The 26,266-nt window shown below is 42.4% G+C and overlaps 1 protein-coding gene across 1 annotated transcript in view; it reads right to left on the bottom strand.

The window, feature by feature from the left end:
* LOC111157785 (disco interacting protein 2 homolog B) overlaps window positions 1-26,096 on the bottom strand; it is a 228,291-nt gene extending 202,195 nt beyond the window's left edge. Inside the window, exon 1 of the mRNA XM_022519419.1 lies at window positions 25,987-26,096. Coding sequence (XP_022375127.1) covers window positions 25,987-26,086 — 100 coding nt within the window. The 5' untranslated portion in view covers window positions 26,087-26,096. The remainder of the gene's footprint in view (window positions 1-25,986) is intronic.
* Between the last annotated feature and the right edge of the window lie 170 nt (window positions 26,097-26,266).

The raw sequence follows: 26,266 nt of genomic DNA, 5'->3' as shown, positions 1-26,266 counted from the left end.
CGTCTACTTGTGATCTCTCTCTCTGTCAAATAAATAAATAAAATCTTTAAAAAAAAAAAAAGACTTCCAATTTTTAAAATTTTTATTTATTTTTATTTTATTTATCTATTTGACAGAGACAAAGCAAGAGAGGAAACACAGCAGGGGGAGTGGGAGAGGGAGAAGCTTAAAATATGAGAAACAATAATAGCAGCTGAATAAGACCTACATGGAACATAGGAAGTAAAAAGAATTTAAAAGAGGATTCAGTAGATCTAGTTTGTACCATTCTCGTCGAGGCAGGAGTTTCATGATAAAGCATCCGATTTCCTTCTCTGCATGCCCAAAGTACTTCTAGGTTCTAAAGTAATTTTTATTTAATAATGATACTGCAAAAGTGGTATTTGTGGAGTATAAATATTTAGGCTTAATTTGCACATGTAGCACAAAGACTACTTCTTGTTATGCAAAACAGCATAAATATTATTTACTTTGACAATATAAGAACAACAATATAACTGAAAAAACTCAGGAGGAAGAGAGTATTAGGAAGGGGTAAATTTCTCATTGTAAGTTGACTTACCATATTATTGAGAGTTACACTGTTAACTACCAGAATGATAGAAAGTGATTTCATTTAGGAAGCAGGACTAGGAGAGGAGGAGGGTGGAGGCTCTTTTTCTATTTCACAGAGTTTTTTTGTTTTGTTTTGTTTTGTTTTGTTTTGTTTTGTTTTGTTTTGAAGATCTTTATTTTCATTTATTTGACAGAGAAATCACAAGTAGGCAGAGAGGCAGACAGAGAGAAGGGGAAGCAGGCTCACCACTGAGCAGAGAGCCCGATGCGGGGCTCGATCCCAGGACCCTGGGATCATGACCTGAGCCGAAGGCAGAGGCTTTAACCCACTGAGCCACCCAGGCGCCCCTATTTCACAGAGTTTTTCAACAATGTTCCCATGCCATTTTTTTTTTTTTAATTGAAAGGAAAGAGGAAGCACAGCATTCTTACAGGTATTCTCATACCTTTTCCCACCTCAATATCTTTTTTTTTTTTCATTTTTTTTCCAATATCCTTTAAATAAATCATCTTTTTTCCTGCTTCATACATATACACACAAAAACAGTGACACAGGAATGAATGCCCAGTGATTCACAACATGGGACAGTCTCAACTGCAAAGTCAAGGCCGATGGCACAGTGTTCCTCAAGCCCACCCCTCCTCAGAGCACATTCCCACCTTTACAGCCTACCTTCTTCTGCTTTCCTCCGGACCCAGGGGGCCACTGACATTTGCACTAATGACTTATAGGACATCCTAATCTCATGGTTCTACACAAACATCACGTAACCATGTCCGTTCCAAATCCATACTGACCACACTCGCTCTGGCCTCTCAGGTTCTGGCATGGCTTGCATTGTTTCATTAATTCTTCAACTTCCCTACAGCTGCTGCTCCAATTCTTTTCACGTTTCTCAAAATTCCAAGCTTCCATCTTTCTGAAGAATCTTTTCCCATTAATCCCACACCAAATTCCCCTCCCCAGTTTTCTCAGCCAAACCCCTCCTACAGTCTCAGAGGGAGAGGTGCCCCTCCCTCCACTCCAGCGGGACTTCAGCCTCACCATCCTGCTCTCAAGCTCACCTTCTTCTGCCCTCAAGGGATCCAGTCTGCACCCAAACCTCCCTAGCCAACTCCATCTATTCTTAGCCTCCCTTCTTAGCCTCCACAGGGCTAAAAAGATTTTTCAGGACTCTCTATTATCAAAAAAATAATAACAAAGTAAAATAAGTCCTCCTTTGAATCTGCCCTCGTTCTTTCAATACTTTTGCCCAATTTCAAAATGAGAAGCCTACACACTCATAGTTTCTATGTCCTCATCACTTTTGAATCTAGCCTCTGATTCAGCCACAGGACCGGAACTGACTAATCCAATCATCTGTGTTCCCTCATCTAATCCTCCTAACCTCTCGAAAGCTTTCACACTGCTGATTCTCTACCTCCATACCAGCATGGCACCATATACCCCAGTCCTTCTACTTCTGTCATCGCTTCTGGCACTTTAGATCATTCTTCTTTCTCCTCTAGCTTCCTAAAGAAAGGCAGCCTTCCCCATTAGCTTCATTTTTTACTTTCCCTTTCAAAGATCTGATTCACTCTGATAACCCCCATGAAGATGATACCGAACTCCTTCAACTGCTCCAGGAGATAAGTTCACATTTCTAACTATCAATGACTAGTCTACCTCAAAGTCCCAACAGTGCCACAGTTCCATCTTGTCCAAAGTTATATTCACCACCTTCTCCTCAAACCAGCCCTTCAGGAGTCTCTATATATAAACACCGTCACTCCCTTGGTTACCCAAACCAAAATCTGGACCATCTTTGACTCTCCCGCTACCTATTTCCTCCCATCTCAGCATCTTTCTACTCCTCAATGTTTTACAATAAGAAGAGATGAATAAGACACGGTTTCCAGCCTGGGGAAGGAGAGAAAGAGATAAGCATTACAAAAGAAAAATGCACAGGATGCTGAGGTTGTGGGGGAGGGCAGGGCAAAGGGGAGAGGAGATGGCAGTAAAAGGGAAATTCAACATGCTGAAAATTCTAAGAGTCAAAACTAAAGTCCTGTCCCCCAACCCTCACTAGGCCAAAACAGCAAGAGCATATATCCCGAATAATTAAGTGTAGGGGTGTCTGGGTGGCTCAGTCAGTTAAGCATCTGCCTTTAGCTCTGGTTATGATCACGGAGTCCTGGGATCGGGCCCCCACATCAGGATCCCTGCTCAGCGAGGAGCCTGCATCTCCCTCTCCCTCTACTGTTCCCCCTACTTGTGCTCTCTCCTGTCAAATAAATAAAATCTTAAAAATAATAATAATTAAGTGTGTACCTTGCTTTAAGGAAACTCAACATGTAAGTTTTGACTGACTGAATACAAATTAGGCAATGATAATTCTTGCGATACATGGGTTTTCTTTAAATTGTAACTGTCCTCATGAATTTAAAATAGCATTTCCTTTTCATATACTTTCATAAACATGCAGGTCATCACAGGAATTAAAAACTGGAAAACTACATTCACTTATCTAGCCACTCCATCTTCCAGAGGCTAAGGGAGGTTAAATGACTTGCCCAAGATCACAGAGCTGGCAAATAGCAGAAATGGGACCTGAACCCAGTAATCTTTTCCACGTTACTTCACTCACTGCCTCTGAGGTGTCTCTCCCCTCAACATGCTTTCCCAGTCGATTCCCAGTAGATTCCCATGAAAGCCAAGAGAAATGAGAATCTGGAAAAAAAGGCCCAGATGTCAGGTGTCTTTCCAAAGACTTGAATGTGGTCTCTTAGACACACACACAAATAATATAAATTCAGGGAAATACGGATCTGGTACAACTTAGTGGTCTATAATAATGAGAAATGGGTCCTCAGCTTATTGATGCCAAATTGACTAAATGATTCTATCGTTCCCTAGGTTCTCCCCAAAATGCCAATGAAGTTCTTTTTCTTCCCTCAAATAAAGTCCTAACTGGAGTTCTAACTATTCAACTAATGGTTAAGAAGCTTAGAATGTCGGGGAATGAGGTGAAGGCACACAGGGTTTCCCCCACATCCCCAATCAAATGTTGGATGGCTTAGAAAAAATGAATTCTAAGCACTGAGCTGTGATACCAAATCCCAATTAGCATAGCTTAGGCAACCTAATTTTACCTTCTGTCAAAGAAAAGGAAAAAAACTTACTTCTCTCCACCTCCAAAAAGTGACAGGTGCTTTTCACATTATGAACTTGTTTTCCCTGACACGGCAGTTAAGTAGGTGATTACAATTGGCAACCTGCTCTAAGCAAAACCCCTTTCACTCTTAGAATCTGATCCCTTTCTGAAAGATCCTGTGCTCACTTTACAGGGAACATGTTTTAACATGAGCGAAATGCAAAAACAGAAGCAGCCAGAGCTCAAGGCCAACTCTAGCCTGCCTTGTATAGCTTCACTGTCAGAGGTCAATGTTTAATAATGGCTCGTAAAGGTTAGTAGCAAAAGAAAAAAAAAATCAGCTTGCTTGGGTTATTTAAATTCAACTGAAGTCTAGAAGACCATAAACCCATTCTTACTACTGTATTTTCCCCTGTCAGAAAATTTCTGAGAAATACGGAGTCTTGAACTTGATAACACCAGAAAGAGGGACTTCTGAACAAGTGAGAAATTACTAAGCAACTGTTAATTAAAATGAAATGGACACTTTTAATAGTCTTTAATTCTAGATAAAAGCTGAAAAGGGGAACAAATATGGCCATGTCTTACTCCTTATGACTCACTGAGACACTGTCACATCCTCTTTCTCACTACTACCTCTGCTTCTAAACAGACAAATCATTTTAGATAACAGGTTGTCAAAGTTGGGAAAGCAGTTTCCTGTGAAATGAATCAGAAATAAATCACTGGAAAACCAGCCTGGTCAGAAATGGAGGACTTGCTAACAAAGAATTACTCTACTTCACTCCATGCTCAAATTTCTGTTCATTTCATCTCAAAGAGGAAAAGGTGAGCCTCGTGCACTGCCTTTCCTTCTGACTTCCCTGAGAGTCCAAGGACAATCTCCTGCCGGTTGTGCGCGTAATGAAATGGAGTTCTCACTGGTATGTGTATTCCCTTCTCAGTTCACAACCACTCCCTACATTTCGTCTGAGACTGGAGACCTCTTGTCTCACCTACTCTTACTCATGCTCCCTGGCACATCCTTACCTCATCTACCCTTTATGTGTGTCTACAATTACATATCCAGAACTTTCTGCAGAAGCATAGCTGCTTAAATAGGAGTGGCTTTTTTGTGTGACTTCACAAAGCATTTTCCAAGAATATATACATGATACTCATTTTTACTTTATTTTTAACTCAGAGAATACTCATAAGACCATCAGAAGAGAACTCCCCCAACTTCCTCCTCCACCACCTATAAATATCTGCCCCCATTCCCATTCTTTCTTCCTTTCCTTCTGTTTCAGCAAGAGTCACTCCTGGTATCCTGGGTAATCACTCCAGCAGTGCTTAGGATCTCACGATACTGACTCAAGGTGACCAGGTTCCATCATGTTTTTTCTACCCTACACCTTCAATCACTCCCCTTCAAGACCTCTTACCCTTCCACCCCACAAATGAGCATGCTCAAGTCGCTCATCTCTTAACATAATTCACTAAAATAGCCATCAAATACTTATCGAGCACCTACTACGCTGTGCCAAGAACTCTTTTCTACCTGGACATAAAGTGGTGAATAAAAAGAAAGTTCCACTACTCATGCAATTTACTTTTTTTTTTCTTTTTAAGATTTGTTTACTTATTTGAGAGAGAGGAAAAGAGAGAGAGGAGGGGAAGAGGGAGAGAAACTTCAAGCAGGCCCCCCCCCGAGCACGGCCCCCCCCCCCCCCAATGCAGGGCTTGAGCTCACAACCCGTGAGATCAGGACCTGAGCCAAAAACCAAGAAGTCAGACGCTTAACTGACTGAGCCACGAGGAACCCCTGCAACTTGCTCTCTAGTGGGAGAAAAAGAAAGAGAGAAACGTATAAGCATCCTAGTTACTATTCTTTCTCTCCTTTGCTTCACACGGTTTGGCTTGAAACAGCAGTGTACACTGCCTGCCTCTACTTCCACTTCCTCTTGGAAGGGAATCACCTTGGATTCCTTACCACACTATTCCCAGCAGGTCTGCAGTCCCCTGCCCCCAACACAATTAAAGCAGCTCAAGCAAAGGTCACCACCAAGGGCCTCCTCGACTTGCAAATCTCAATGGCATTTCTCAGTCCGCTCTTGGCTGAACTCTCAGCAGGAACAGGTACTTCTTACAATTCCCTGTTGCTCTGCTTGTCTCCCTCTTTGGCCACAAACACCTCTGTGACCATTTTTTCTCAGGTTCCTTTCCTTCAGCTTTCCCTTTAAATGGCGGTGCTGGGGCACCTGGGTGGCTCAGGGGGTTGAGCCTCTGCCTTTGGCTCGGGTCATGATCCCAGGGTCCTGGGATCGAGTCCCACATCGGGCTCTCTGCTTGGCAGGGAGCCTGCTTCCTCCTCTCTCTCTGTCTGCCTCTCTGCCTACTTGTGAATTCTGTCTGTCAAATAAATAAATAATCTTTAAAAAATAAATAAATAAATGGCGGTGCTTCCAGAGCTCTGTATTTAATCTCTTCTCATTCAGTGTGCTCCCTTTGGACCACCATGGCTTCCATGATTGGTGATGACTACTCAGGAATACTGAATATGTTATCTTTGGGGCAGGCCCTTCTAAAGAGTTAAACGCACACAGCCAATTGCCTGCTTTGGATCTCCACCCGCATGGCCCAAAGACCTCTCAAATTCAGTGATACTGAACTCATCTCTTCCCATAGCCAAAACTGTTCTTCTTCCTTTATTCCTGTATTAGGAAATCGTGCCATCTTCCTCTCAAGATGCTAAGTCAGAAACCTTAGAGTCAACTTCAGTTCTTCTATCATATCATATTCTCTCCTCTTCCACCCTAATCAATTCTGCCTCCTCAAATACCTCTTTTCATTCCCTCTTCCCTAGTCCTATTACAGTAACCACTAGCTCATTTCAGTAGCCTTCTCAGAAGTCTCCCTGTCCTGTCTTGTCCTCTTGCTCTGTTCTTTATCTATTTAGGACCATTATGCATTGTATGCAATGGGAACGGTGCCCCTTACTTGTAAGACACAGTCGCCTGAAACTACCTGCCTTTAGGGTAAGCTCTAACAAATCCCAAGGTCATCCACCACCACCACCACCACCCCCCCCCCCGCTTACAATTCTTCAGTGATTCCGCATCACCTATATGGATGTTAGAAAGTGATGGGGACAGAGGGCCTAGAAGAGGCACAAGACACAGTCTGAAGAAGCCAGCCACTAAAGGAAAATGTATTATTTTTACATTTTTAAGTACAAGATTATAATTTTATCTTAAATGTTTGATTCTGCATCATAATATACTCATGTTTTAATATAACAATAATTTCCCCCAAATCCAATGAGATGTATACTCCAAAAGGTACATGTTTATCCTATAGCTTTGAGTACCTCCTGGCACATTCACACAAACCCCCACTGGGAAGCAAGGACCTACACAATAAAATTTAAGATTCTAAGGCCCACCCCTGGCATGCTCTTAGCCCTGCTCACCTGTCCAGGCTCACCAAACCTACTGAGCTTACACTTTATGCTCTAGCAGTTACTAAATCATCTTAATTCCTCAAACATGCATCAATGATTCACGAATCCATGCCTTTCTCAAAACACTGAGTATCCTTCTCCCTTGTCTGTGTGCCCACCAAACTCCTATTCAACTGTTAACTCTGAGCCCCAGCGATAATACTTGGGGGATTCCTTCCCAGAATACTACAGGTACACTAGTGCCCTTTGTGTAAGTACCCTCAATATTTATACTTGTATTCTTCATGTCATTTATTAGGCAATAAAGATGTCGTTCACAGTATCTTACCTCTGCAAATAACTACCAAAAGACTGTCATGTCCCATCCTCCTGACAACAGTCAACCTTACTGAAACTTGTCTTGTTTTTGAAATTTTTCTATTTCCTCTCATTCATTCATTAGCCCATTATCATCTGACTTCAGATTCCCACATCACCGCATTAAAATCACTCTCACTAAATTCATAAACCACCTGGTGACTAAATCCAATGAATCCATATTAATGCTCACCATTCTCGTGTTTGCAACATTTAATCATTCCCTATTTTGTCCTTCTGACCCCAAACTCTCCTGATTTTCCTTCTCTGGCTTTCCTGTTAAACCTCCAGCGACTTCTTCCTACTTGTCTTTGCAGGTTTTTATTTCCTCCCCCCATGTTAGCATTCCTTAGGGTTCTAGCTGAAATACTTCTCTCTGTTCATGAAGCCCTCTTTCCTGGGTGAACTCATCTATTCTCATGACTTTAACTATCATCCTGTTTTAGATAAAGCTGGAAACCAAATCTGGGTTCACATACCCAATTTCAGATACTCTTCACTAATCACAACTTCTGTATGGATGGTATTTTGAGAGTATAAAATTACAGCAGCATAGTGGCATAAAAGACTTACAGGGCTTTACCAGGTGCCAGGCACTGCTGTAATCATATACTTTTATACACTAACTGATTTTGTTCTGACATAAATCCTATAAAGTAGACACTATTATTACCAACATTTTACAGGTAAAGAAACTGAGATAATTGCAACTGACTACAAGGAAAAAAAAGTAGGAAAGAATTCTCCACCTCTAATGAGTAACTCTTTTTTGAACAATTTTAAGGAAAAGTTAGAAGGTGATCAAATTTAGGATTCTGAAAAATTTACTTCTTCTGATAATGACAATCTTCTGTTAGTTAATAATAATCATCATAGTCATGTTTTCAACCTGATAATCATGTTCATTATGTTTCTTTCAATCACTACTGAAAGAGGATAATCTTAATTATTAAGATGTTTCACAAGGTCTATTTCCCAACCATGAAGATAAACTAGAAGCTCATGACAGAACAATAAATAAATGGAATATTTGAGATTTTCGTGTATTTAAGCTATGTGCAAAATTATAATTAAATTTAGTGTTTGAACATATCTTGGACATAGATATTCAAATAGGCACCTGAGAAAAAATTGGTAAGACCTAAGATCAAAGTGTTGTGTGCATGGTCGAACATACTATGGGTGGCCCATGAGTGTCCTTAAAGTCTAGCTGGCATATACTAGGTTAAACTGACAAAAGCCTGACCTACTCCAACATATCTAATATTTACCATATGGCTAAATATGTCACTTCCCTGGTTTTCCAACATTTAAAAAAATTTTTTTTCAGTTTTTATTTATTTGAGAGAGAGAGCAGGGGGAGGAACCAAGGGCGCAGCAGACTCCCGGATGAACGGGAAGCCTGACACAGGGCTTGATTCCAGGATCCTGAGATCACGACCTGAGATTGAAGGCAGACTTTTAACTGACTGAGCTACCCTGGCGCCCTGGTTTTCCAACATTTTGCAAAAGATATTATGTGACCAAGAAAAGATGTGGGAAAACCAGGCATACAAAATATTTAGTTTTTCCCAACCAGTTAAGCCAAAATGAAGGTTGCTGACAATATCTGTTCTATAGGAAAATGTACTCAGTTAGCTTACGCCCCAGATCAGATCCTGTGGGTGATACATTTGGTTAAGGTAAAAGAAAAAGGGAATCAACTTTGCATAGGCAAAATACAACGGAAGAGAAGAGGTGCCCGTTCCTCAATCCAGGGAGCAGAGGCACTCTGTGCTGTGGCTCCACTCTCATCCAGCCCTGTATCAGGTGTGGCACTGTATCATCTCCTCTAAGTAGCTGCGATAATGAGTATCAGCTGAACTGAATGAGCAAAGTAGTCAGGTAGGCTGATGAAATGGAAAGTGGTCACACATCATCCAACTATAAAAGTCACATGGAAAAAAAAATCAGAGGGCACAAACAGGTGAGGGAAATGAAGGAAAAACAAACTTTAGAAACTAACGAAATGCCAGGAAACATCATGAGCCCCTGACCAGCTCCCACAGAGGCTCCTTTTCCTTCCTGCCAGAGGTCCTGGGGCCAGAGCCCATACTTCTTTATCCTGTAAAGCCGCACCACCTAAGGAATTCTGGTGGAATCTTCTCCTTGTAAAGTCCATCTGTTCACTGAACAAGTGTCTGCTGACAGTCTTCTATTCTAGGCTCTGGGCATCCAGCAGGGAAACAAGAGAGCAAGGTCTCTGCTCCCACAGAACTAACATTTTACTAGGGGAGATAAGATAAATAAATACAGAAACAAGATCATAGCAAGTGGTGGAAAGCATTAATTAAAAAATTTTAAAACAGAAAAAGAAAGTAACGAGAGAGAGTGAGAGAGAAAAATGTGAGGAGTTCACATTTGAACTCAACCAGGGAAGGCATCTTTAAGAAGATAACTTTTGAGCTGAGACAGAAAGGGGGCAGAGTGGTTGGCCCAGCACAGATCTTAGAGCCGAGCACTCTAGGCAGAAGCAAAACAAGAAACAAGGAGGTGGGGACAAGTACAGTGAGTTCAAGGGAGAGGCAAAAAGCCTCAATAGCCTTGGGTTTTCGTTCAAATGCCATCTAAGGACAAGGTCGTCCCTGACTACCTTATTTTAAATTATAACCACTGATCCAACCTTAGTATTCTCTATCCCTCTTCACAACTGCTCTCTTTTGAAATTTTTACCATCTGCCAAGCAATATATATTACTTACTAATTTCTGTCTATTCCTACAGAATGTGAGCCCCTTAAAGGCAGGGATTTTTGTTATTATAACCACTGCTATATTGCCTGTACCTGTGTGGCACATAGTAGGCCACAATAAATAGCCATTAAATAAATAAAAGGGAAAGGGAACAGAAGGAGGGAGGGAAGAGTGAAAAAAGTACGGAGAGAAGGAGACGAGGAAGGAGAGAGGGAGACAAGGAAGAAGTCAGCCAGTATGGCTGAAACACAGTGGATGAGAGGAACAAATGAGGGTCAAGACTGGGTAGGCCTTGGAGAGCATGAAATGGAGTTTGAATTTTAAGATACAGAGAAGCCATTGAAGAGTCTTAGGGCAGGGAAGCAACATGATCAAATTTGTGGTTTAAAAAGTTCACTGTAGCTTCTACATGGAAATTAGCAAGAGAGAAGAAAGCAGGGACACGAGGAAGGGACCCTAGCAAAGCTGGAGATGAGCATGTCAGGCAAGGATTAGCAATGATCAACAGTGGAGAGAAGCAGCTTAAGGATCCTTCTCAAGGTGGTACCAAAAAAACTATGGGTGGACTAGATTTGGGGAGTTGGACTGAAGGAAAGAGAGGAATCAAGGATATATCAGTTTTCAATTTATTGCTTCTCAGCTCCAAATCTACCCTTCATTGCCTGTTCTACGAAAACTGAGAGGGACCCTTTGCCTGATACCTCAATGTTAAGCTTGGTCTGTAGGGAGCACCAGAAAGACATTGCAAGAGGAATGGCCTTTTCTTTCTGGTTCCAGTGTGCTCCCTTGGCAGCATAAACAGAACATCAAGAAGTTCAGCATTGCTGATATCCTACAGAGTCCTAGTCAACTTTTGTAAGTTATTTTCTAATTGGAGAATTTGAGAAGGCAAGTGATCTAATAGCTCATGAAACTTTCATGTTTTCATAATTATTTTTCCCACATAAAAAAGGACTTGGGCACTTTATATTGTTCATTCATCTTTATTCAAACACTTTACCATACTGCTTTAAGCATAGTAATTTTATTTTTTTTAAGATTTTATTTATTTATTTGACAGAGAGAAAGAGATCACAAGTAGGCAACAGGCAGAGACAGAGAGGAAAGCAGGCTCCCCGCCGAGCAAAGGGCCCGATGTGGGGCTCGATCCCAAGACCCTGAGATCATGACCCGAGCTGAAGGCAGAGGCTCAACCCACTGAGCCACCCAGGCGCCCCATGAGCATAGTAACTTTAGACTCTGTTTTAACACATGGTAAAGCAAGGACCACATCACGATTCTGTTTCTAAATTTTCTTGGCTATTCCAAAACATTTATTTTACCACATGCACATTGAGATTATTTTATCTAACTCCCCATCACCCAAAAAACTCTCCATTGGAGCTGTAATTGATTTCCATTATGTTTATATATATTTAGACTTCCCATCTGGGAATCCATTATAGATTTCCATTTTTCAGCTCTTGCTTTTACATCCTTAAAATTTTATAATTTTCTTCATATGGATCCTGTGCCTTTCTTTTGATATTTATCCTTAAGTATTTTGTAATTTTTAACACTATTATGAAGTCTTTTTCTCCTCACCAAGACAGTTCACTCCCATACTTCCCTCTGCCAACATCCCAATGATACAAAAAAATACTATTACTTGCCACCCCTTCTCATACTACCCTGACCCACAGTTTATGAGTTTTGCTGAACTCTTTTAGACTAGTTTATTCAGACAACTAGGCTTTCTGCTGTAAAGTCTCTTCTATTTCAAAGATTCTTACTTAGCATTTTTATTACACATTCCTTGTCACTTGTTATATATGCAAGTACATATATTTTATACACACACACACAGAGACACACACAAAACACATATATACGTACATTTCAAAGTCCATTGTCCATCACCTTTTCCTTTCTTCCTCCCATCTTGGGGTCTCTGTTTTGCATTATTTGTTTGATTAGAGTATACTGCTTAGATTGGAGTCTGTGGCTGATACAATCTCTGAATCTTCACACACTCACACAGAGCTTTCTTTTCCCTAAAGGGTGTAAGATATCTAGACTGCATATAGAGTTCTCTAGAGCAGAGACCTCTTCTCCAATCAGTAGATGTTTCTTACACCATCGTCAAAGTTACAGTATTGCAAATGAGAACAGCCTATTTGGTTGTTGCTGTTTTATACTTTATCCTTCTATCTAGGAGCTTGTAGGACTTTTTTTTATCACTGAATTCAGTAATTTTATCAGAATATGCCTAGGTTTATGCCATTTCTCACCCATCTTGCCTGGAATACACTGAACCCATTCAAAGCTTCATTGCTTTTCCATTTGCAATCTTTTTTCAGCTCAGGGCATTTTTCTTCTATTACTTATTTCTCCTTCTAAAATTTTATTTTTTTTTAAAAAGATTTGAAAAACAGAGAGCACATGCATGTGGTGGGGAGGGTAGAGGGAGAAGGAGAAAGAACAAAAGCAGACTCCTCACTGAGTGTGCAACCCATTATGGCGCTCAATCTCTCGACCCTAAGATCATGTCCTGAGCCAAAGCCAAGAGTTGGACGCCCAACCAACTGAGCACCCAGGCCCCCATCTTTCTAAAATCTTATCATGTGGTTTCCTGGATCTAACTTCCAAGTCCCTTACCTTCATAAGTTCCCATTCTAACTCTTGGTGTTCTTGTTCTAAGCTTTGAAATTATTATCTTACTTAAACTATGTTTTAAAAAAGAGGGCAGGGGCGCCTGGGTGGCTCAGTGGGTTAAGCCTCTGCCTTCGGCTCAGGTCACGATCTCAGGGTCCTGGGATCGAGCCCCGCATGGGGCTCTCTGCTCAGCGGGGAGCCTGCTTCCTCCTCTCTCTCTGCCGGCCTCTCTGCCTCCTTGTTATCTCTCTCTCTCTCTGTCAAATAAATACATAAAATATTTAAATTAATTAATTAATTATTTTAAAAAGAGGGCAGTAGAGATGTGTGAAAACCACCATCTTTCTAGAATCATTTCAAATAGGATTTTTACCTGTTTTTTTTTTTTTTTAACTCGATCCCAGGACCCCGAGACCATGACCTGAGCCGAAGGCAGCGGCTTAACCCACTGAGCCACCCAGGCGCCCCTCAAATAGGATTTTTAAATGCTACCTTATCACTCAAGCAGAAAACAAAATGCTTCTATGTGCTTAAAAGACAATTACTTAAATCAGTATTTTTAAAACCCCAACAGCTATTTATTGAGAAGTTACTAGATTGAAAGATCCTTGAAAGCAGGGAATCTGCCTTCTACGCATCCCTTATTCTCTCAATAGATCTTGTAAATAAATGTGTTCAATACACCTTTACTGATATACTGATATATTGAGCACTTTACGAGTTCCAAAAGGTAGAAGGCCATGCCACTACACTCACAAAATGTAAAGTCCAACACAGGAGGCAAAAATAATTGAAACAGGGGCGCCTGGGTGGCTCAGTGGGTTGAAGCCTCTGCCTTCGGCTCAGGTCATGATCCCAGGGTCCTGGGATCGAGCCCCGCATCGGGCTCTCTGCTCAGCAGGAAGCCTGCTTCTCCCTCTCTCTCTCTCTGCCTGCCTCTCTGCCTACTTGTGATCTCTGTCTGTCAAATAAATAAATAAAATCTTTAAAAAAAAAAAAATTGAAACAAATAATAGTGGTCTGTTTAGTGTTAAACTCTGTTACTGAATACAATAGCCTAAAAATAGAAGGGATTAATATGAACGAAAGCAGTCAGCTGGTTTCATGATCAAGGGAACATCAGCCGAGCCCTGGAATTTGGCGACATTTTAATGGGAGAAAAGGCAGTCCTGACAAAGAAAACAGTCACTAGAAAGGCAGAGAGATAGGAATGGGACTGTCAGGAAAAAGAGTGAGGAAACCAGTCTGACTATAATAGAAGAGTCAGAGACTAGTAAGAAAATAAGAACAGACAGGGAGGCTGATGACAGAGTCCAGATTCATTCGCTGGTTGAACAGGTATTGAAAATACACATGTCGAAGGACGCTGTATGTACACATGTAAGGACGCTGTCGAAGGAAGCAGCTTACAGAGGGAGGTGAGAACAGGTATGTAAATGATAACTTCCTAGGTTCAAGATCATTTGAAAAATAAATAAAACACAGGGGTAACATGAGAGAGAGATCAGAGCTTAGAGAACCAGCAAATAAGGAAGTTGGTGTTTTTAACAGGAAGTTCATCTTCCAGTACTTCCCTTGGTCCTTGAAGAAAAACGAGAACTATGGGAGGAAAATTCAGACAGATGCTTTTTCTACACATTCAATTTAAGAATGAAAGTTTCTCCAAACCAGAAAGGAAATCCGATAATGTAAGAAAGGAGACACTTTAAAATTTTATGGAAAAAAAAAAAATTTTTTTTTGTAACTACATATGGTGACAAAAATTAACAGACTTATTATGGTGATCATTTTACAATATATACAAATATCAAAGCCTTACGTTGCACACTTGAAACTAATATAATGCTGTATGTCAATTACACCTCAATAAAGAAAAACTGAAGACAGCCTGTTTGCTTCAGTCACAGATTTATGGAACAAGAAACTATCAGAAGCTTCTACCTAATAATTCCTGCTGGGTTCATTTTTAAAACGTAGAGTGTGACAAGACTGATCAACACCATAACACACGCATGCCTGACCTGAATTAAAAACCACAAGTTCCAGACTGATGAATCAAGACCCGTACTTTTGAAAAAAATAATACGTTATATGTTAACAAAAATAACTTTTTTAATTAAAAAATAAATGTTTGGTAGAATTAAAACAAAACAAAACCCACAAGTTCCAGGCCAAGAGTAACTTGAAACAACATAATCCAAAGTTCTTAGAAAGAAACAAATCCTATAGGTGCTTTAATTTATCCATAAAAGCAACAGTCCTCTAAAAATAGAGAGATATTAGAGCACTCTTCCTTCACAAAACAAGAAATAACTCCAAGAAAAAAATCAATTAAAGTACATGTCATTTACAGAAATATCTACACTGGGGCGCCTGTGTGGCTCAGTCATTAAGCGTCTGTCTTCAGCTCAGGTCATGATCCCGGGGTCCTGGGATGGAGCCCCACATCAGGCTCCCTGCTCAGCAGGAAGCCTGCTTCTCCCTCTCCCACTCCCCCTGCTTATGTTCCCTCTTTCACTGTGTCTCTCGCTATCAAATAAACAAATAAAATCTTAAAAAAAAAAGAAATATTTACATTAACTTACACATTAAACTTAAACATTAAATATCTTAAGGAGAAAAAAAAGCACTAAAAACTCTTTCTGAATCAGAATGTAACCACAGGGACGCCTGGGTGGCTCAGTTGGTTAAGCAGCTGCCTTCGGCTCAGGTCATGATCCCAGAGTCCTGGGATCGAGTCCCACATCAGGCTCCTTGCTCGGCAGGGAGCCTGCTTCTCCCTCTGCCTCTGCCTGCCATTCTGTATGCCTGTGCTCGCTCTCTCTTCCTCTCTCTCTCTGATAAATAAATAAAATCTTTAAAAAAAAAAAAGAATGTAACCACAATCCTCTCTACAGTCCAGAAGCTCAAGTCCAGTGCAAACCAAGGATCTTTCAAAGACACCAGACCTTCAGATTCTCATTTAGGACTGCCCTGTGAAGCATCCAAAATATTTTCCTCCTGGGTTTCCCCTTTTCAGCTTCTGATCATGCTCATCTCAATTCAAGGAAGAAAAATTAATTTCACATTTATTCCCTGAGAATAGGACAGAACATTCCCATCCTTTTCCCTCCAGCCCCACCTCTAAAACTCCAAAGACAGAAGCTGTATTCTAAGAAAAGTGAGGCCCAGTAGTTAGGATGGGAAAGAATTTTGCAGAAACAACTTGAAACATGATTCAGGGAGACAGAGGCAGATGGCAGTGTGGAAACCCATGGGGTCTGGAGCCAAGCAGACTTGGGTTCCCACCCAGCACACTACAGTCTCAGACTGTACGTTCTTTAACAAGTCTCTACAAAATGGAAATCACACACCTATCTCCAGCAGTTATAAGATTAGAAACGCATTTCAAAGACCTGCCTGAGGTCCCACAGCAAGCAACACACACAGGACTTAACCCAGCTCTAAATGACTGTTAAGTCCGCTGTTCTGATCCCTTCGCCATTCATTTCAGAATGTAACTGTCATTGGCAGGGGAAAGGGAAAGGGAAGGGTACAGGGCCAGATCAGGCACACACAGCTTTCCTCTCCATTGCAGGTGCCTTTTTTTAAAAGATTTTATTTATTTATTTGACACACAGAGAAACATCACAAGTAGGCAGAGAGGCAGGCAGAGAGAGAGGAGGAAGCAGGCTCCCTGCTGAGCAGAGCCTGATGTGGGACTCCATCCCAGGACCCTGAGATCATGACCTGAGCCGAAGGCAGAGGCTTAACCCACTGAGCCACCCAGGCGCCCTCCATTTCAGGGGCTTTCTGTTAGCCCAGTTCTCTCATCATGATAATAGGAGCTTTTTATTCAGCACCTTCTTCCCCGCCAGCTAGGGTATATGAAGAGCCAAGCACAGGGCTTGCTATACAGCAAGTACTCAATAACTGGTAGCTCCTTATACAGAGATCTTAACCTATAAACAGAGCTTAGGAAAGGCTGGCTTCTTACAGGAATTTGAATGGAACAGAAGTAGAAAAGGGGGAAGGCAGAAAAGGGGGAAGAATGTGCCAGCCAGAGTGGGCACCTCTCAGAGGAAGGCAACGTGTACAAAGGCATGGAAGTGAAAAAGCACAGTGGCGCATGCAACTAGGCATAGCTAGAGAGGGGAGAAAACCATAGAAGGCGCAGGAAATGAGGCTACAAAGGCAAGCAGGTCTTGCTACGTAAAGGATGCTTGAATTTTATCCTGTGGATGGGGCAAGCCAATGAATAATTTTTAAACTGGGGAGAGGTCACGTTTAGATCTCTATTTCAGAATGATCATTCCATCACAGAATAGAGAAGAATGGACTGGAGGGAAAAGGGTCTGGGAAGGCACTGGAGGCAGGTGGATGAGTTAGAGGAGACACTACAATAATCTCAGTGAGAGGTTGATAAAGGCTGAACATAGACCAGGGGCGCCTGGGTGGCTCAGTCGGTTAAGCGTGTGCCTTCGGCTCAGGTCATGATCCTAGGGCCTGAGATTAAGCCCTGCCATCCAGCTCCACACTCAGCAGGGAGTCTGTTTTTCCCTCTCCCTCTGCCCCTCCTTCCCCCAGCTTGTGCTCACCTCTCTCTCTCAAAACAAATAAATGGAATCTTAAGCAAACAAAAAAACAAAAAAACGAGCCTGAACTAAAACCAAAATGGCATGAGTGGAAGGGAGGAAGAAGAATCAACTGGACTTAGTGACCCATGAGATGGATGACTCCCAAGCATTTGACCCGAGAAAGTGGACATTCGGAAGGAGGCTGTGGAGCAGGCTGAAATAAGGATACAGTGTTGGACTTGCTAAGTGACCGTTGTCGGGGAACCAATGGGATGTGTGGAGCAGACGGCTCTGAGTCACGCCTACAGATAGGGACCAGGAAGCCATCTCACCTCCAAGACAGCTCATGTCCTGGGCATGGATGAGATTACTCAGCAAGCTTATGTGAAGGGAGATGAAGGCTCATGACAGATAGCAGGAACACCTGTATCAGAAGGAAGACCCAAAAAAAAAAGACGCTCAGAGAGAGCGCATAAGAAGAAACAGGCGCCAGAAGGAAATGAGGCCGTTAAAAGCTAAGGAAGGAGAGGGTTTTATAAAGCTAACTATTCACCATATCCAACGCTGCAGAAAAGACACAATAGCCAGTGGGTGCTTTTCAGTCTGAAATTAGAAGTCACTGATGGGGGCGCCTAGGTGGCTCAGTTGGTTAAGCGACTACCTTAGGCTCAGGTCATGATCCCAGAGTCCTGGGATCGAGTCCCGCATCGGGCTCCCTGCTCCATGGGGAGTCTGCTTCTCCCTCTGACCTTCTCCTCTCTCATGCTCTCTCTCACTGTCTCTCTCTCAAATAAATAAACAAAATCTTAAAAAAAAAAAAAAAAGTCACTGATGGCCTTGGAGATGGCTGTTTCAGACACCTGATAAGCAAAAGCAATGGACCAAGGAGTGAGCAAAGGAAAGACAGGAAAGGAAGTGTAAGCTACACCTTCTAGGATCTGTGAGAGGAAGAGAATGCAAGCACACAAGAGCACGCGGACTCCAACACAAGACTGCCGGAAGCTGCTTTTTTTGGATGGGAGAAATTTCAGCATATTTATAGGCTGAAAGGAAGGAACTGAGAGCCAAGCGTTAAGTGAGAGGCTGAAGATGAGAGAAAGAGACAAAGGCAAAAAGACCATGAATGAAGACCATGAATGAATAGATCAATCAATGAAGTAAGACGCCAGGATCACAGAGGAGAAAGGATGGGAGTGAGAACAGTGAGAGGGATATACCTTAGAACAAGAAAGGGGATACTTCTTCCTCTGAGAAAAGGAGGAAAGTGGATAAGGGTGGGAACTGATACAGATAAGGCTTAGAGTGCTGAGGAGGGAAGCGGAGGGAGTTTGGCTTTCTTACAAGCTAGTAAGAATGGTTCTGAGTTTTGTTTCATAGTCCTCTTTAAGAAACTGATGAAAGGTATAGATTCTGCTCCCTAAAAAGACAAATAAGCACTCACACTCCAAATTCTGCACATGATTTCAGAGTTTTCAGGTACACTGAGGCCAACTCATGAATCCAAAGAAATTGCCTTTCAGAAGGGATCTTGTTTATCGATGAGCATCCACAGGAAAAGCAACCAACTCACTAAAAACACAAAGATAGGAAAAACTCTCACTTAAACCCCTAGAGTATGATCAATCACCAAAACAGATGGGACTATCTGAGGTGTACAATAGCACTTACTTAGACTCTAGGGATAAGAGAGGAGACCACCACAGCTTTTGGGAAACTCAGAATTTAAAGACAGTGAGTGAGAAGAGTCCTGGTTTTAGCAAAGGCTTTAGAAAGCAGCAGAATCTTTAAAAGACGAAAGATCAATCTAGAGCTGAAGGGAGACAAAAATCAGACCCTTGGGTCTAAAGACAGAGAACCAGACAAGGCTGGTGGTAAACAGAACTCAAAAGAAAAGTGGACGCAAGAAAACTGTGAAGGAGGAACTGAAAGGATGTGTTCACTTAGAGACAAATGGAGGACTAAGAAAAGGAGACAAAAACTATTTGAAGATTCTAAGCACCCACATGTGCCTTTTCATAACTGGTAGATGCCTGAGTCTCAGAAACCACGCTTAAATTTCAAAGCCATTTGCCAGAACTTACCAGCTCGGAAATGTACACACACCAGATGTCCGTATGAAACAAACCAGCTACTCTTTTCTGCTCTAGTCAACTGCCTGCAGTGACCTAACATATGTTACACTAAGGGTAGAGGGTGCCGACAGGAGCAACTGATGGTGGAGTAAGGTCTTTTAAAAAAATATATGCACAAATTGATTTCATTCATCACTTCATATACAACCATATTCTGCCAAGTAACACAAGATACTAAAAACAGCCAAGTCACTAAGCAGCTCTTCACTATCAGAAACAATAAAGACTACACACACCAAGCAATCACTGCATGCCACACAGTACAGTCAGCTCCTTTTCAACCCTACAGCTCCAATGAGATTGTCATTCCTTTAAGAACTGAAGAAACTGGGGCACCTGGGTGGCTCAGTGGGTTAAAGCCTCTGCCTTTGGCTCAGGTCATGATTCCAGGGTCCTGGGATCAAGTCCCACATCAGGCTCTCTGCTCAGCAGGGAGCCTGCTTCCTCCTCTCTCTCTCTCTCTCTCTCTCTCTCTCTGCCTGCCTCTCTGCCTACTTGTGATCTCTGTCAAATAAATAAATAAAATCTTAAAAAAAAAAAAAAAAGAATTGAAGAAACTAAAATGAGGGAGGGTAGCCAGTCTGTCCAGGGTCACACAGCTACTAAGTGACAGTCCAGGAATGGGACCCAGGCCCACCAGATGCCAAAGCCTATACTAAAATGATTACACAACTCTGGTTCATACCAAAATCAAATCCCAAGACAGTGACTTTATGGTTTCACTTTACATCACATTGAAGTGAGCAAAAACTCACTGCACTCCTAACACAATACAAGAAAGAGTTGGGGAGCAACTTAAAAAAGTTTAAGACAGGGGCACCTGGGTGGCTCAGTGGATTAAGCCTCTGCCTTCAGCTCAGGTCATGATCCCAGGGTCCTGGGATCGACCCCCGCAGGGACTGAGCCCCACATCAGGCTCTCTGCTCAGCAGGGAGCCTGCTCTTCCTCCTCTCTCTCTGCCTGCCTCACTGCCTACTTGTGATCTCTCTCTCTCTGTCAAATAATAAATCTTAAAAAAAAAAAAAAAAGTTTAAGATATAATACAGGGGCACCTGGGTGGCTTAGTGGGTTAAGCCTCTGCCTTCAGCTCAGGTCATGGTCTCAGGGTCCTGGGATTGAGCCTGCATCAGCTCTCTGCTCAGCAGGGAGCCTGCTTCCCCCTCTCCCTCTGCCTGCCTCTCTGCCTACTTGTGATCTCTCTCTGTCAAATAAATAAATAAAATCTTTAAAAAAAAAATTACTTCCAAACTGTTTAAGATACGAATGACCTCTGTAGGAGCTTACACTGAAGTAAAATGAAAAACAATTTAAATAATTAAAGAATGTCTCGGTTGGCAAAAATGACATATACACTGTAAATGCTGTAAGGTTTGAAGCTAGGGAGCTGACAGTGGTCAGGGTTGGGTTATAAAAAAAGCTAACACTTCAGCTGAACTCTTAAAGAGCAGTGGGACAGTAAGCAGGAAGGAGTGCTTTCAAAGAGCATTCCTGAGAGGGGGGGAGAACTGTAGTAATTCTGATACAAATATAGTGTGAGGGCCTTTTTTAGCCAATCATCTGAACTTTTCACCCTGAGGTACTAATCCTCACACAGGCTAGGAAAGAAAGCAGCCACCAGGGGCCAGGCTAAGAGTGAAGGGTTAATGATTTCTTTCTTTCTTTTTTTTTTTTAAAGATTTTATTTATTTATTTGAAAGAAAGGGAGAGAGTGAGTAGGAAGGGAGAGGGAGAGAAAACCTGAAGCAGACTCTGCACCAAGCAAAAAGCCCAACACAGGGCTCCAGCCCATGACCAGAGCATAAACCAAGAGTCGGACACTTAACCCACTGAGCCATGCAGGTGCCCCTTAATGATTTCCTTCATTCAAAAATCCAGTTCAATGATATGGGGCTGTCAAATGATGGTTTTTCAAAATAAACGTCAGAACAAGGGTGTCCACACAAGCGCTATCCTTTACAGTAAGACTGAGTCATTCTATCAATAAATTGGTCACTTGTCTTCTGAACTACCCTCAAAAACCAGTTTACATCATTCTACTTTTTTGACAGTCACAACACAAATCAGTTTAGAATTACTCTAATTTTTTCAATGACACCTAGTCTGGACTCCAAAAGAACATCACCAGATTTTCTCTACTTGACTCCAAGTAACCTATAAAATGAAATTCCACCCTCAAAATTTGCCACCACGAAGATTTTGAAAGGAATGTGCCACAGGCTCTGACCATAATTCCTAAAGATGAGTTCCAATGTAAGAGAGGATATATGCAAAATATATATGCAAAACACAAATGCAAAAATATACATATTCAAGTTTTAGGGAGAGCACATAGATAACACCCAGTTTGGGTTATTTAAAAATCGATAACCCCTGCTTTCCTTCCTCCTCTTAACATCGGGTATGACAACTACTGAGACATGCTTTTCTGATAAATGTATATCCCATGAATTCACAACTATGTGTTGTATTTGGGGGAAAGTGGACCACTTTCCCATTGTAGATACAATAGGAGGGACTTGTCAATTTCCTGGCTCCTTACTTTTACTTGCCCACTAGGGAGACCATGAAATATGATCTCTAGCCAGCACCTATCCCTTTCCCTCTACAACTCCCCCACTGCTTCCCCACTCCTCAAGAGGATTCCCGTCAACTCTCTTATCCCTCTGCCTTCAAGGTGGGCCCTACCGGCCTTGCAGGGCTGCCAGGATGAGTGATGAAAGAGGAGAAAGGGAGGATGTGACTGTGTTTGTTGTGTTTGTGCTCAGAGAAGTGTTCAAACAAGAAAAGGGAGGATCCCTTCCTGTGTTATTTTGTCTTAAATACCTTCCCAGTTGTCATCTTTAGACACTGAACGACTTGAGCTCTTCCGACAAGCCACAGAAGTATGGGATTTATGTCCTTCTTTCCTTCATGCTTAGGACTGAACTGCACACGCTCAATGTCAGCCATCTCTACTAGCCACCCTGTCCAATCTTGTATTTATAGTTCTCTGCTGTTTCTTTTCCACAACAACAACAAATCAGATACCTTCCTCTTTTCTTAGAAGGCAGCCTTGGACAAAACTCTACCATGGTCTCCTGTACTGTCTGGTTGGTATCTAAGTGACTTCCATTCCAGACTCAGGGCTCCTTGAAAGCTGACACACTGCCCTGCTCACCTCTGCATTCCCAGCACACAGGAGGCATGAAATAACTATCTGTTGAATCAAATAAGTGAATGATAGACTTGAAAGAGACTTCAGAAAGAGAATCAAGGGAACTATTTAGAATTGTGGCAAACAACTGTTACACAGCATTTCCTTAGAGTAAAAATTAGAATACCTTGTGCCATAACAAGAAAGATATTTAAATCACTTGATGGCAACAGATGCTATAATTACATGGCGGCTTAGGATAATGGCACTGACTGGATGAGCGACTTTAGATAAAACACTTACCCTCTTAACCTTTCTAAGTTTTCTCTTCTGTTAAAACAAACAAAACAAAACAAAACAAAGGAAGGAAAAGAAAAGGTGAGAGATGGTTGTAATATCTATCTATTCTACCTAATCACAAAGTTGTAATGAAGCCCACATAACATAACGTATAAGATCATTATACAAATATAATGTATTATATGACAGATTTAAACAAGTCTCATTAGTGTTACTTAATATGCATATAGTTGAGTAAAAACATGTGAATAAAGTGACAACAGAGTTTACTGTCAAACACATAACAGATATAATAATAATACAATAAAATATGTGGATCATAAAAAACATATCCACCATCAAAATACTTGTAGAAACCTCTACCTATTCAATTCATCGAAAGAAGAGCTCAGGATAATGTGCAACTTCAACTTTAAGTGATTCTCCGGATAGCTGCAGCCTATTCTTTTTGGTGCAGAAGCAGGAGCTTCCCAGCCAAGTCCATGGTGACCTGCGTGAAGCACTAGACACAGCCCTGGGCTCTGCAACGCGCTCTGCGGCAAACAGCCCACAGGGGCACAAACCTGCATTTCAGCACAGAAGTGGCTGAGCTATGACCAAAGTCTGCAGCCAAAAATACAGACAAGCACAGAGAAATTTCTTTAATAGCACACAGCTCAGACTATCACTGTAATTAAGACCAACTATGGCCTGCATGAAAAAAAAAAAAAAAAGAATAAAATCAAGGAATGAGTACACCAAAGACCCATGATAAACACATAGTTAAAAGTACATTTTTTTTTGAAAGGAAAGAAAGTACTTTTGTCAACAGAGCAGCAGCTGTAGAGAAAATGTACAATAAACAAACAAGCAAAGACTCATTCAAAATATACTACAGGCATTACCAATAACACCACGCCAGAGATCTGGGGGTTAATGGGTTATCTTAACTGCACTTGAATTCCTAAAAACGTCTATCTACTTCTTCAGTCAAGCATCCTCTGTACTTTATTTTTAAGCAAGAGAAAAAGACAGATGGCCAAGATGCTGACACTGCAGGCCCCAGATTTTTCAACTGTATTTCTTCCAGTTGTCCGTTGCTAAGAGATGAAATACAGGACAACATGGCATAAATCTATAAGAAACTAATTCAAACTAAGTATATGTGAACCAAAGCAATCCTTCATGGGAAAGCAAATCATGCATTTGTCCTTAATGATGCTGAAGCCCTAACATCCACAAGTTTGTAGGAGTTTCACACCCTTCTAAAGGAGAGAAAGGTGAGCTAATCAGTGTGAGTCCTAGAAACAGTTCCTCAGAATCATTTCTAGAAACACTCAGAGAAGTAAACAATAATCAGCTGGAAGCCGATATACCAAGAATAAGGAGCTTCCAGGATTTCCCTCTGTGTAAAAGCAATCAACTCCTATTTTTAATCTCATTCTGACACAAACATCCAGCCAAACCTCTCTCTTGCTGGCTAATCAAATAGAGCTCATTTGTTACTACAGAGTAACTGTTTTAAAAGGCAGATTTGAATGGAAGTCATTACAGATTTAACGACAATGCTTTAGTATAGAAGAAGAATGATGTTATCTTGAGAGGCAGGACCAATGGCAATATTTTAAATACGTCACAGAAACCAACTCATCCACCACCTCGGATTCTGGGGATGGGCCAAAAAATAACTTCTCAACTGATTAATTGAAAAATAATATGCTGGTAATTAAGTGCAAATGAAAACAGCACTTCCCTATACATTGGGAAAACCTAACAGGGTTATTAAAAATAATTATTTCCTTGTATGCCCAAGAGGATTTATAACACTCAAATCTACTTCTGGTTTTTCACTGTAAAGGATAAGGGGGTGGGGGAATGGGGAAGAGAATGCCCCATAAGTAAACAAAAAGTCTGAACTCTCCTGAGAACTTGTCACATTCAACAATATTTAATCCACTTGAAAAATGCTAGCAAAGAGGGCCTTTGGCAAGGAACTCAGTTAAAAATATACAACTCTGGGGACACCGCCACAATACCGACATCAAGCTTGTAGAAAATGCTGCTTTTGTCTTAGAGTCAGCCCGTGATAAAAACAGGAACTTTATGGAGAACTGATCACAACTGCACATGAAGCCTGATCACATGCCCACAACAGAGCAACGTTTCTCTCATTGTTGTCCAAGGGACTTCTCTAATAACAGAGGCTTGATTTATTCTATTCTTTTAATTCTCAAATTCAACCCTCCCTGTACCAATCCATTGTCAAAAGAAAGAGGGTGCCAGCCAGGATTTGCATGTAACCGGTAGCCACCCTCCTCCTCTCTTGAAAGACTCTAAAAGGTGATCAGATGCGGAAAATTCACCCCAATAGAGGCACCAGGAAAAAAACCCTTATGACAAAGGTGATCTGAAAGCAGCACAGTGTATGTCTCTCTGGGTTAATGCCACTGCTTCTAATCTGCCTAGGACCCTAAATGGCCCATTCTGCTTCTCGCTCACTCCTGTCACTGGGGAAACATCTCGTATTGTTAAAGGAGGAAGAAGAAATGCTGCGGATTTCCCATGTATCTTTCTCTTTTTCTGAAGGGGGGAGGGGAGCTAAAACAGACGTGAGGCCCTCCCCGCGAAAAGGGTAGAGGAGGACAGGAGAAAGCTGTCAGCCACCCTGCTCGCAGCCTCACCCCCCCCCCGCCCCCGCCACCGTGCCCAGACGCTCGGGGAGGAGCGCGAGGGCGCAGCTTTGTCTTGGGTTTTGAGGGGCTGGGAGTGCAGAAACAGCCGGGGCCGGGGGAGGACTTCTCCCCTAAGCCCCAGCTTCACCCTTTCCCCGAGAACACAATGAACGCCAGCGGAAACCCACTTCATAGGATGCGAGAGCAGGGAAGACGACCCCTTCAGAGCACGGGCCAGATTTCCGGCACCCTCCTCCCGTCTCGCCCGCACGGCCAGCAGGGCGCGCGGCGGGGACCTGTTCTCCCTGTCGCCGCGATCCGCAGCGGTGCCCCGGCGCTCGCTCCCCCGCCCGGCTCCTACCCTCTGAGAGCTCCAGCTCCAGCTCCGCCAGCTGCGCCCGCACTTCGGGCGGCAGCGCCGCCACCGCGGCCGGCGCGGGCTCCAGGCCTCGCTCCGCCATCCGGGCTCCGCCAGCCACACTCCGGAAGACAAGAGAGGGGGCCGAAGGAGGGACGGACTGACGCGGGCCCACACCCCGGCTACAGGATCCGGCTCCGGCCGCCGAGGTCCGCAGCCGCCGATGCCTCCGCCGCCGCCATGAGCGAAAGTCACGTGAGCACGGCGGCCCCGCCCCCGGGCG

The sequence above is a fragment of the Enhydra lutris genome, unplaced genomic scaffold, assembly GCF_002288905.1.
Source record: "Enhydra lutris kenyoni isolate GAN:26980312 unplaced genomic scaffold, ASM228890v2 scaffoldscaffold56, whole genome shotgun sequence".
NCBI classification, from domain to species: domain Eukaryota; kingdom Metazoa; phylum Chordata; class Mammalia; order Carnivora; family Mustelidae; genus Enhydra; species Enhydra lutris.
Note: the sequence above shows the minus strand (reverse complement) of the source record. Positions and strands in the feature narration are given on the sequence as shown.